We start from the raw sequence: 13,439 nt of genomic DNA on the forward strand, positions 1-13,439 counted from the left end.
AACCCAATTTTTGTAAGCAAGTTTCATATTAGAATTAGATCATATTCTTAGCTTAGTTGAGAGCTTCTCTCTCTAGATCTAGGGGTTAGTTTTAGGAGTAGATTTTAGAGAGAGAAAGTGAAGAATTTCAATGGTGATTGAGAGATTGAAGATTCAATGGTGACAATTGTATTGGAGATCTACTCTATTATCAATGAGCATTTCTAAACTCTATCTCATTTATTGTTTTGTTTAGTACTCATGTTTGGATTGTTTGATTTTGATTGGATTTTGATGATTTGATGATTGATGTTTGATTAGAGTAATTGTTCTTCTTTGATTGTTGATTCTTTGATTGTTGATTGTTGATTTCTTTAGTTGTTGGTTGAATTGATGATGTTGTTAAAGTAGTTGTTTGGTTAGGGATTTGGTGAAGCTTGTATTATGTAATGGATTGATGTAGATTGGGGATTTTGATGGAGTTGATGATGTGATTAAATTGGTTAATTGATTATGTGCCTATGTGTGTTTGATTTAGGCTTGATCACCCTAGTTATTCACACTAGATTGCATTGTAAGTTCACATTGATACGGACCATTGATTTGTGGCTTGCATTTACACGATTGAGGTGTCTTGTGATGTTTCCTAGTTAGAGTTTATCGTAGTTGACGCTAGTTAGACCTTTAGGAGAATAGCTTGATATGCTCTTTTGGTTGCATAATTGATCTTCCCTTACATTGCTTGACTTAGTCAACTTCCTAAACCAATTTGCATTGTTCATTGCTATTATAAGTGAATCCTAATCCCTAGCATTTTACTTGTTTGGTTTCTTTGTCTTAGTAGTTGTTAGTGTCTTTTTTTACCCTTAGTCTTCGACCTAGCTTAGGCACATAATTGGAAGCACTTAGACATTACCGTTCCTTTGGGTTCGACCCTTGACTTACCTCTATACTTGTATTTAGGTTTGTTGAGTATTTATAAATTTTGTTTGGCTTAGGAGGATTAGTCCAACGACCTAGTTTTCCCCACGTCAAAGAGAAATGTTCTAAGTGGCTCAAAACCTCAAATAGGAAGGGTTTAAGAATACATGATGATTGCATTAAGAAGTTATAGGCCAAGAAATACAAATAAGTTGCTACTTCTCAAACCTAGAACTACTTACATGCTAAAAAGATGCATGTTATGAACAACAAATGCTTCAAAATTAAACGGATCAATTCCAATTGATAAGAAATTACCTCACACGGTTGGAAGGTAAAAGAATGGAAATGTTCCAATTTAAAAAGTATATTATAGAAATTAATTTAGCACATTACTACTTCTTGGACATGCGATGTCATGTGTAGTTTACTCTCATTGAGAATGTGGTTGAACTAAAAGAAGAAGTACGGCTAAGGGAGAAATAAATCTACAAGTTTAGAAGTAAATGTTGCTACTTCACAAGTAGAATCTACAAGTCTAGAAGCAAAAGTTTCAACTTTACAAGTAGAACCTATATTTCACTGTACCTAATAATTGACTAAAATTAAATACATCCCAAAACTTGGGTATTCATGGAGGAAAACACTTGAGGCTTTCAATCTCCCATTAATGTGGGACAATTGAAAAGATGCCTTTTTCTATTTAATTTTTAATCCAAAAATCAAATTAAAGGCAAAGCAATCAAGAATCAACAAGTGGCATAGCAAGGATGAAGGAGTAGGTGAGGAGTCAGGACCACTAAGGGGAGGGGACCATTTCCTTCATCCCTAATTATCCTCACCAAAACCGCCCCACAACTCACGGCCCTATCCACGCGTGCTAGCTAGCGCGCCTAGGCTTGGGCGCCAAGGCTGTCTCGCTGACGACCTAGTCCCTTGGTTGGGCTTGCCAGCTTGGCGCGCGCCGGCTTTCTCGGCTCAGCACGCCTCGCGTGCTTGCGGGCTGCTGGGCGCGAGCTGCTAGAAACACGCTGCTAAGCGCGCATCGCTAGCAGCAGCAAGCGAGGCCCTGCGCCCGGCTGGCCTGCTAGCAATTTCGGCATGGTGCGGTTGCTATACTAGCAGCCATGCCCCTAGCACTCGGTTTGCTCGGAGCATTCCGATGCTAGGGGGATTTATGACTTTATTGATTGCTTGATTTTACCGTGTCGTCATTTCATAAATCCGACTCGACTTGAGACGCTCGGTTTTGATGCTCCTAGCTCGATATCCGATGTCTTTGCTCAAAATACTCTAATGACTCATTAATTCCTTTCGGATTAATTCGTCGTCACGGATCGGTTACTTGATTGGGTGTGACCCAAAGGGTACAGTCAAGATTAAGATGTAATAGTAATTATGTATTAATATTATTGATCGGAAGCGGCCTCCAGCTAGGCATTTCGATCACTTGACCTCACTGAATAATTAGCTTTCTAATATTTTGAACCCTCTATTAGAATAATACACTTGTTCGAAGGAGACCTATCAAAAATTACAATAAAAAATACATAAATGAACAATTATCTTTCCATAATTGAACATTATTATATGACACAATAAAATAACAAATAATAAAATATGCTCACTAGTTAAAATGTATATGATCAAAACAATGATAATCATTGGAATTCACATGTACAACATATGTATTCATATATGACTACAACATAATAAACATATAATGTACTACATAGCACAAATATAAAGCATAAATAAATATTTACTATTATAGAAATGATCATCATTTGAACTATAATGGTTTAATATAACAAACAAAACTCGTAAAAACGATTGTATATTAAAATTAAAACAACTATAAATGTTCATATAAGAAGAGAGAAAAATTGGAATAGAACAATCAAATAAAAAGATTGCAATCAAAATCATAAAATAATAACAATAACACAAAATAACAATAATCGAATAGAAGAACAGTTACAACAAAACTATGAATCAAATCATTATAATCAAAATAATCAAACAATAACAATACCAAAACAAAGCACTATCAAAATTAAAATCATTACAACCAAAACTATGAAATCAAATCATTATAATCAATAACAATCGAATAACAAAGATGTATTATCAAAATTTAAAAAACCAAAATAAAAAAGGAAATAAAAAATCAATTGATTAATTAGCATTAACGATACAAATAATGCACTGTGATACTTAAAGGAATCAAGTAATCCAACTTTAGCAGGAAAAATAGGTTCACAATCATGATCAAAAGCAAATAAACTACAAATCTCCATGAAAGAAGAGAGTGAGAATTAAAAAAACGATCAAAATATAGGAGATAGAAAATAAAATACTAAAAAAGAGGAGAGAAAAAATGAAACAAATTAGGTCCGTAAAAAAGGTTTATATAGTTAACTTGAATGAAAAGTAAAGAAGGAAAGGAGAATTAAAAAAAAAATGCAAAACATATCTATCTATCTATACTTCTACTTTCTTTCAAAACTCGTAAGTCCACATTGATAAGCAAATGTGAACAGTGATTTCACAAAGGAATAGTGCCTTGACCATAATTTTCATGCATTTTGTTGCTATTTGCAAAATTGCCATTGATTTTGCCTACTTCTTTGGTTTTTAATTCTGGTTTATATTCATTAAGAATCATTAGGTGTTTTTGCATGAGAAATTTTCCTTTTTATCCTTGTTTTAAGGCATGTGTTTTTTGGGTAGGTTAGATATTATGTAGCTTCACTGTGATCTCATATATATACATTCTTTGTTTGTTTGAGTGGAGAAGGTATTCTGTTTCTCAAAGTTGTTCACCCAAGTTTTATTTTCTCTGAGCTCGAAAGTAATTTGCAATTACTTATCTATTTCTAATCTAATTTCCAGAAATTTATTCATTATATTTTTCGAGTTAGTTTTCTAGAGGTTGAAATTGATTTCGAATTTGGTATTTGGTTAAGTGTTTGTTGATTGTTTGTTTTTATATTTTTAAATTAGGGGTGGTTGGGAATTTCTATGTTTATTACATACACTCTGTGATATTTAGGGAGTTCAAATTGATTTTTAATTTTTTACGTTTTTTGCATGCATTCTGAAATAATTAGGGAGTTCAAGGATGAAATTGAATTTTGTATTTTGTTCAGTGTTTCTTGATTGTTTGGTATGCATGAAATTTTTTGCAGTAATTATTATGTGATTTTTGTGTGATAGTGTCTTGAATTTCCATTTTGATGTTCGAAAATTGGTATGCATGGATATTTAAAGTAGTTGATTGCATTGTTTAGCACATGCATATGTGAACTTGATTTATAGTGTTAATCATCTATTTAAGATTTCGTTATTATGGTTTGAGAGTTGGCATGCATGTATGTGTTTTAAATGGATTGGAAATTCCAAAGAGTTGGTATGCATTTGAGGGTTTTGGATGGTTTAGACTACTAATATTTATAATTGGGTATAATTTAGATGAATAAATTGCAAATTAGTCATAGGTATATAAGGAGGATGTTATAATCGTGGTTAGTGATTTATATTCTATACTTATATTGTAACATTGTGATGATTTAGATGATATGTTTAATGTTGAAACTAAGAAGTACAAATGACAATATGAGCTCTAATTAAGTTGTTTATCATGAATGAACATTAGATCTTTATGTGGTGGTGAAGGGATTATGTTCACTGTTGTGGTTGTTTTCGAAATGTATGGGTTGAAGTTGACATGATTTTCTTTATGATTTGTTGATATTTAGCCTTTTTTGTTTATGAGTTTGTATGTCAGTTGGTATTAATTTGAGGACTTAATTTTTGTTTATTTTGTGATTGTAGTGAATTTAGAACACTCAGTTTTTTGTATGTAGTTTATGTGGAGTGTTAAGGGTAAATTAAGTTAAACTTTGTCTATTGGTCCAAGTAAAGAAATGTAGGATATGAAGGTGGAAAAATATTTATTGGTCTATAGAAAGAAGTTTGAAATGGTTTGAGTGTGATAACTTTCATTGTATCTTATTTGGGTTGACCTTAGTCTAAATTGGTTGATCATACGTTTATCACAGGTTATGGATGCTCCACTCACACAAGTAGTGATTTCGTTTCATCCTTTGTTGAAGCAAATTACCAAATGTTTGAACTTCCCTGATCTAGAATACCAATATCTCAATCTTCGGAGAAGCATTGCTTGTGTGGCTATTAGGAGTGATAGTAGTGATGTTCCTGTCATTTACCTCGGTGGAGGTTTGGAGAATGTAGATATATCATGTGAAACTGCAGCTAGAAAAGCTGTGTATGATCTGATGAAAAAACATGATATAATTGTCGATGATGTAACAGCCTTACTGAAAAAAATGTTTGAACGTTGTGGACGATTGTATAGTTATAAGAAAGAGGAATTGGAGGGAATTGAGAAAGGAGAATCTAAGGTTTATTTTCATGGAGATATTTGCACTGAATATGGTATTAATCAGAGGAAAGTTGTTATTGATTTTATTAAAGTGTTGAGGTATGTTTTAAAGTGTGTTGATATAAAGTGTACTCGAATTGAAACTATTGAGCAATTTCCTAATCAGTATATTTCATGGTTTAACATCATCCATCATAAGAATAGTTCAGGATTTCGGTGTTTTTTTAGTGATTATTGTACAAGCCAAGATGCGGCTAAGCAAGATCTTGTTAGGAAAGTTGTTGACTATCTCATTGATGTGTGTAATCTTGAGATAGTGGATGCTAATTATAGGGCAACGACTTGTAGTTTTGATGTCGTGTTGTGTGTTTTGGAAAGGGTAAGTTATTTAAGTGTAAAGGAACGAGTGTTAGGAGTTACAGAGCCGTTGGAACCTTCAACGGGACTTGTAGAACATGACTGCTTAGCTGGTGTAGGGAAGAAGTCTGAAGGAGAAGTGCCTATTCCACCTAATGTAACTTTCAATGATACTGATGTTAGGCTTCGACTTTCAGAATCATCAAGAATTGCTGAATCTAGCAGTGATGTGTTTTCAGAGGTGGCAAGCTCAGAAGATTTACATGGTCGATTGAAGTGTATAAGGTTTTCAAACGATTAGACTTTTTAGGTTTGGGATGGGATGGGGTAGTAGGAGTGGAGTCTATATAATGCCTCTCCTTTTTTTTTTGGTTTGCTCCTTTAACTAAGTTAGTTTATGCTATAATTAAAATGTATTAATGTTTTGTGGATGTATGTTGTTGTTGATAGATTTTGAAGTGCTTATGTAATGAACTCTTATTAGTACATATATGGGGGTTTGTATTTAGACATATGGTTATGTAATTGCTGAAATGGATCAAATATATTCTATGATAATGAATTTTTTGTGTCGACTTTTGTTTTACAAGTTTCACTATTATTTGCTTTTAGAATTTACCAAAATTACATTAAAGGTTTATTGCTTGTTTTGTTATATGAATTCAGGGGATTCGAATCACAAGTTGTGTTCACAAAATTTATTGAATAGTTGATATAATGAGAATTTCAAGGACAGTGTATCGTGGAATTTTCATATATTTTCGGAAAATGAGTGAGTAACTTGTTGTTTAAGATAATTTTAAAGAATAAATTGGTTTATATTCAAGTAATTCGAGAAGTTTAATTTATATTCAGGAAGTTTGGGTTATAATGTTTATCAATTTTATGTCTGTTATTGATCATTTAGATCGCTTATTACAAGCACTGTCAACATCAAAGAATTACAAAAGTAAACGTCTAAGAGGTCTGGAAATTGGAAGTGATGATGTAGAGGATGCAAATGTATAAAAAAAACAAAGATAAGAGTTTAACAAACAAGTAATTTCCTTTCTTTTTTTTTGGTAGTACTATGAACTTTATTCATTTATCTGTATGATTTGAACATTAATATTAACAATTTTCATGTTTATTATTGTATAAGCACCTTTGTCAACGAAAAACTATAAAAGTAAATGATGTCCAGATTTAGAAGGTGAATGTGGTAATGAGATACAAAGGTATGTATATGCTGGTTATTTTAATAATAATCTCATAATATAAAATATGGTATATCATTGTTGTCATTTTGATTTTTCAAAATTTGTTTGTACTTTCTATTTTAAAGGTTATAAGAACAGTTAAATGAAAAGGCCGCCAGAGAAACAAGTAAAAGAGTTAAAGTGACAAGTAATTTCTCGGTCATCTTTTTTGGAGTTGCGTATTTTTAAAATATCAACATTAAAGAGAAAATTCAATATGCTAATCTCTAGTATTCATATTTAATACAGAGGTTCCAGGTGCAATGAATGGGAAGAAGATTCCTACTAAAGCTTATCAGCTTCTTGCACCAACTTACTATCATAGATGTTTCGCAAAAATATTTGCCTTCGAAGCACTTTACTTTTGTTGTGATGATGGTGAAGTTAGAGTTGCTGTGAACGATTATCCTACACAGCTTGTGTGGTTGTTAACTTCTATGGATGAAGAAGCGAAACATTTTAGGAAGTATGTGCGACTATATAACAATTTGTTCTCAATAGGCGGCGATTACAATGCTAAGACAAAACAAGGAATCTATGTTTCTAAGTTACATGGCCAGATTTATCATCAGATTTCCAGTTAGTTCCTGGAGAAAAGGGGCCAAGATACATGCAGCTTTATTTTTATGATGGACAACAAGAACTAGCTAATCGTCTTAAATGTTTTTTTGAAATAAGGGAGAGTATTTTGAAAATATTGATTGAGGTTTCTGATTTAAACCCATATGCCAAATTTTTTCGATCTTTGAGGGGAGTTGCGATTAGTGATTCGACACAGGTTTTGTTAAATAAGAATACGGTTCCTGATCAACGTGTTTATAATGCTCCTACTTCAGATGAGGTTGTTGTTATCTTGCCAGAGACTACTTCTTCCAGTGAATCTAAAAGTCCACATATACTGGCCACTGCTTAGAATAATTCTACTCATACAATCAAACATTATTATGGTTGCTATGATCCTCTGTAGTATCCATTACTATTTCCATATGGTGACTGTGGGTGGACTTAAGGTCTTAAGAAAATGTCTGTGGGTGGTGTGCAGCAGTTACTGTCACAGCCAGATCCTGTTTCTTCTTGTAGTGTTCATACTATTGGAGATTTGTTAGATGAAGAGGCAAGACGTATGAGTTCTACATCTTTTTAAACGAAAATTATTAAATATGTATGATTTTATATATGACATATATTTGGATTTCTTCTTTAAAACCTTTTTTTTATTTTTTTTTTCAATTGCTAATTTGTAGGTGCAAATGGAAGCTCATCTAAGGCGGATAGGCATATTTCAGCTCGAGAATACTATGCTTATAAACTTCAGTGTCGCCTTGGAAATTTATTACTCAGAGCTGGAAGATGTTTTCAACAATATATTGTTGATATGTATGACAAGGTAGAAAATACGCGCTTGGATTTCTTCCGAAGGAATCAACAGACAATAAGGGCTGATCTTTATCAGGGTCTTCTTGATACTATTGACTATGGAGAAGTTTGTGCAGCAAATGTTGGTAAGAAAGTCATATTACCTACCACATTTATAGGTGGTTCTCGTGATCTTAAGAAGCGATACTTACATGCAATGTTGTTAGTTCAGAAGTTTGGCAAGCTTGATTTATTTATAACAGTGAAATGCAATCCCAATTGGCCTGAAATTAAACAAGAACTTGTTATTGGAGAAGAAGCACATAATAGGCCAGATATTGTTTTAAGAATATTTAGAGCAAAGGTTCTTGCTTTAAAACATTTAATTCGAAAGAAAAAGGTATTTGGAGAAGTAGCTGCACTGATTTATGTTATTAAATTCCAAAAAAGAGGTTTATCACATGCTCATTTTCTCATTATATTGAAATCTGAGTTCAAAATCAAGTCTCCTGATGAGTTTGATAAATTTTTCTGTGCTGAAAATTCATCTGTTGAAAATGGATACTTAAGGGAAATTGTGATCAAGCATATGATTCTTGGACCATGTGGTCATTTGAATCCGGAATGCCCCTGCATGAAACATAAAGAGCATCGTGGCAAATGCAAGTATGGTTATCCAAAACAAAACTGTGATGAAACAAAAAGTAGCAATAATGGATATCCTTTGTATCGAAGAAGAGAAACATGTGACACTATTAAAGTTCGGGGAGTTGAAATGGATAATACATGGGTGATTCCATATAATCCATACCTTTTAGCATATTTCAATTGTCACCAGAATGTTGAATTTTGCTCTAATATTGAAGCAGTTAAGTATTTGTATAAGTATGTTTATAAAGGGCATGACAGGATATATATCTTTCAATGTTGTTCAGACAAAAGATGGTGTACCTGTGCATGATGAAATTGAACAGTTTCAATCGAGATGATGGGTTTCAATCGAGACGATGGGTTTCACTTTGTGAGGATGCATGGCACCTTTTTGGTTTTGATTTACATGAAATGTATCCTCCGGTTCTACCTCATCCTATACATTTACCTAACTCTCAGCTAATACAAATGAGGCCTCATGAACAACTTACAACGATTGTTTCAGATGATAAGCGTACCAGAACTTGTCTTACAGAATTCTTTGAAATGAATTGTAAATCAGCTTTGGGTACAGGTTGGTTTTACAACGAATTTTCAGAGCACTATCGCTATGATGCATCAGATAAACTCTGGTATCGAAGAAAAAACAAAAAAATTCAGATTGGAAGGCTAGCATTTGTCGGGCCTTCCGAAGGTGAAAGATATTATTTACGGCTGTTGCTTCACAATGTGAGAAGTCCTAAGTCGTTTGAAGATCTACAAACAGTCAATGGTTACTTGTGTGGTACTTTTCAGCAGGCAGCACTTAAGCTTGGATTGATGGAAGAAGATGATGCAATTGAGATGTGCTTAACAGAAGGTTGAGCCATTCAGATGCCTCATGTGATTCAAAAACTGTATAATACATTGCTCATATTTTGTCAACCTAGCAATCCTTTGTTTTTATGGTCGAACTATTATGTTTCATTGTCAGAAGATTTTCGATATAAATATCCTACAAATGAAACAAAGGTAAAACAATTGACTATTAAATCAATTGAGAAGTATGTAGAGTCAATGGGAAATTCTTTGAAAGTTTTTAGGTTAGATATTTTAGTAGAAGATGATGGTGATGCTTTACATGTAACAAAAGACATAGAGGATGCATTGAATGCTCCAATTCCACCAGAATGTTTAGAATGTAAAGATAAATTGAATCAGGCTCAACGAAATGCATTTGATGTAATTATGGATCATGTCAGAAATAATAAGCCTGGTGCTTTCTTTATAGATAGTCCTGGTGGGAGAGGGAAAACCTTCCTGTTCAATGCCTTGTATGCAAAAATAAGATCGATGGATAAGATTGTCTTACCGACAGCAACTTCAGGTATTGCAGCAGCTAATATTCCTTCAGGAAGGACTAAACATTCACGTTTTAAAATTCCTTTGGATCCTTCTGGCTCTGTAACTTGTAATGTTCCTAAACAAGGAAGTTTAGCTGCACTGATAAGGGAAATAGCTTTAATTATGTGGGATGAAGCTTCTATGGCTAAGAAGGAAAATATCGAATCTCTTGATACATGACTCAGAGAGATTTGCAATTCAAGCAAATTATTTGGAGGCAAATTAGTAGTTTTTGGTGGGGATTTTAGACAGGTTCTTCCTATTGTTCCACGTAAGACACAGCGAGAAGCAGTTGCTGCAAGTTTAGTTAGTTCTGTTTTGTGGCTGCAGCTGATGAAGTTTAGGTTGACTGAAAATTTAAGAGCTAAAGATGATCCTATGTATGCATCTTTTTTTTTGTCATTGGGTAATGGAGAATTACAAGATAATGAAGATGCATTTGTTGAGCTTCCATCAAGTATTGTTAAGCCTTGTTATTCTGGTGCAGCTGATGATGTACACCTTACAGCTGTGGCATTTCCAGAAATGGATATGCCCTCCATACAGTACAGAATATTTTTACTACAAGAGCTATTTTGACACCGATGAATGAGGATGTTGATGCCATTAATTTAAGCTTGATTGAAAAATTCCCTAGTGAATCAATGGTATATAAAAGCTTTGATACAATGATTGATGATAATTTTTCTATCTATCCTGTTGAATTATTAAACAAGTCGTCTCCTGGTGGTATGAGTCCTCATGAGCTCAAGCTGAAAGTTAATAGTCCTGTTATTCTGTTAAGAAACATTTTGCCATCATCTGGACTGTGTAATGGAACAAGACTTATTTGTAAACGATTCTTTCCTAATCTCATTGAGTGTGTTATTGTTGTTGGACATAATAGAGGTCAGCATGTGTTAATTCCAAGAATAAGCTTGCGTCCATCAGATTCATTAGGTTATCCTTTTCAGTTCCAACGAAAACAGTTTCCTTTGAAACTTAGTTTTGCAATGACAATCAATAAAGCTCAAGGGCAGACACTTAGTCAAGTTGTTATTTTCCTTCCACGACCATGTTTTTCACATGGTCAATTATATGTTGTACTTTCTCGAGCTTGCAAGTCATCTAATGTCAGTGTAATAATTGAGGCCAGCACGCAGCAACAGGGTTTAAGTCATGTGAAAAATATAGTATCTTATGATATTCTTCAATTGGCAGGCATTATTTAGTTGTGTGAATAGGTAATTTTTAACAATTTCTTTATATACATGTTAGTGTGAAGAGTATATATATCATTTTGTTAATAACTTTAACGAGTTCTTTTGTCTCTTTTGTGATAACTTTCAAAATTAATTACTTAATAGGGTAATAAGAGTAGTTCATTTGTGATTGTTGAACAAAGTGAGGTATGAATAATTTTACAACTACATTTCATTCTTTGCTTTAAAAAGGGAGTTCATGTAGCATGATACAAATATCATGATCTGTGTATAATTTCCAAGAATAAAATTCAAAGAGATTATTAAATTAAGTAATTATATGTTATTTATATGAAACTTTATTTTTCAGCTATGTTCAACCAGTTACTCTTTCGATAATTAAAATACAAGGCAACTATAAGCAAGAAGAAAGACACTCGAGCAATGATGATGATGTTAATATGTTTACATTAAATAAAGGTGATTATACAAGTTTAAACAGTTTTTAAATTAAGTTTGTGAATGATTATGTCTTTTGCTATTGTTAGTAATTATGCTTTATTATTAGAATAACAATTTGATTCAGGATAAGGGTGTTTCAGAAATTGAAAAACAAGGATAAAAAAAAAAGAAGATCATTTTGTAAGTATATTTCACTTCAATATTAGACAAATTCTACTCCAATTAAAAGGTATTGTTAAATAAGTTCTATTCTAATTAGGATTACTTTAGTAGTAATTAGAGTAAAATTTGTTTTGCAAGTCTAAATTTTAATTAGAATTACTCTAACAAATTGCAACTACTACTTTTTTTTCGCTTTGTAGACAGTGATGCAACAACCTGGATTTCAGCTTAAGAAGTTAACAGATCTTTTTAAGAAAAAAATCTTTTAAAAGATGTAATAGATGTGTAAATTATAATTAAAAGTTTGTAAATACTTAGAACTACCAAACTATCTAATTTATGGTTTTGGAAAAAAGTCTTTAAAAAAACAAAGAGACAAATAAAATTGTTACATGCTGGATAATTATGCATGGGTTTTCTCCTTAGGAAACGAAGTCTTGAGGGATCGAACCTTCTCATTTGGAGCTGGATGAGGAGTCGGCTGATGGTCCCTGGCCGACTTCTATTTACCAGACTAAGCTGGTTTCTTGGCCGACTGCTCCTTTCTTGGAGTGGTCGACCGCTTGGTGATTAAGTTCTTGATTTCACCCTTGAAGCTGCTCATGAGTTTCATGAGCTCATCTCGGGTGACTGCAGCTGCTCCAACTGTCTGGGTTAGATCAGTCGACTGCCCTTTGGGCCAGACTAAGGATCCAGGGGGCTTGCTAGAACCCGCCTGGTTAGCATTACGCTCCCGCTTATCTTTGCTGCGGATGCGCTTTGAGATGAGAGACCCATCACGGGTCGTATAGGTTTCGATGTCTCCATCGTCACCAGAGTCATGGTCCGTCTGGACCACTATGTCCTCCGAAGGCCGGTTGGTCTCTAGAGGACGATTGGTCTCTGGAGGCGGCACATGATTATCTTGTGAAGCCATCTTAGAGGTACTCTCCCCACAGACCGCGCCAAATGTTTCGAGGATTTTTGTGTCCCTTGGGAGAGTTACAACACAAAGACTAGATTCAGCAGAGACGCATGTACCTGCAAAACACACGGAGCACCGAATGGTCGGTGGTCCGCCTCCGAAAATTAAGTTAGTAAGGATTCGGAGTAAAACATGCGGAAATAAAGTTTTTAGCTTGGATTCCAAGCTCAGGTGTTCTGTTTCTTGAGAGTGACATATCAAACAATGATTGGTATTCAATCAGTGTAGGTTGCGTAAAAATCAGGTTTCCCATAAAATGAGGGAATGTTCCCTACTTATAGGGACCTTGGGAAGTGTGCCCTTTCTAGGGTTTAGTGACCTAGGGAAGGGCACACCGTTTTTCAGGGGCCCCTTGGGATTTGGGCCTTGAAAGCCAC

The 13,439-nt window shown here is 33.8% G+C and overlaps 1 protein-coding gene across 1 annotated transcript; it reads left to right on the top strand.

Annotated features, from left to right (window-relative positions):
• Nucleotides 1-7,924: 7,924 nt before the first annotated feature.
• LOC145594111 (uncharacterized) lies at nucleotides 7,925-9,774 on the top strand. The gene is made up of 3 exons (XM_081650446.1): nucleotides 7,925-8,024; nucleotides 8,148-9,144; nucleotides 9,234-9,774. The coding sequence occupies exons 1-3, from the start codon at nucleotides 7,925-7,927 to the stop codon at nucleotides 9,772-9,774; spliced, it is 1,638 nt and encodes a 545-aa protein (XP_081506572.1).
• Nucleotides 9,775-13,439: the final 3,665 nt, after the last annotated feature.

The sequence above is a fragment of the Chenopodium album genome, chromosome 19 (genome assembly GCF_948465745.1).
Source record: "Chenopodium album chromosome 19, dcCheAlbu1.1, whole genome shotgun sequence".
NCBI classification, from domain to species: Eukaryota; Viridiplantae; Streptophyta; class Magnoliopsida; order Caryophyllales; family Amaranthaceae; genus Chenopodium; species Chenopodium album.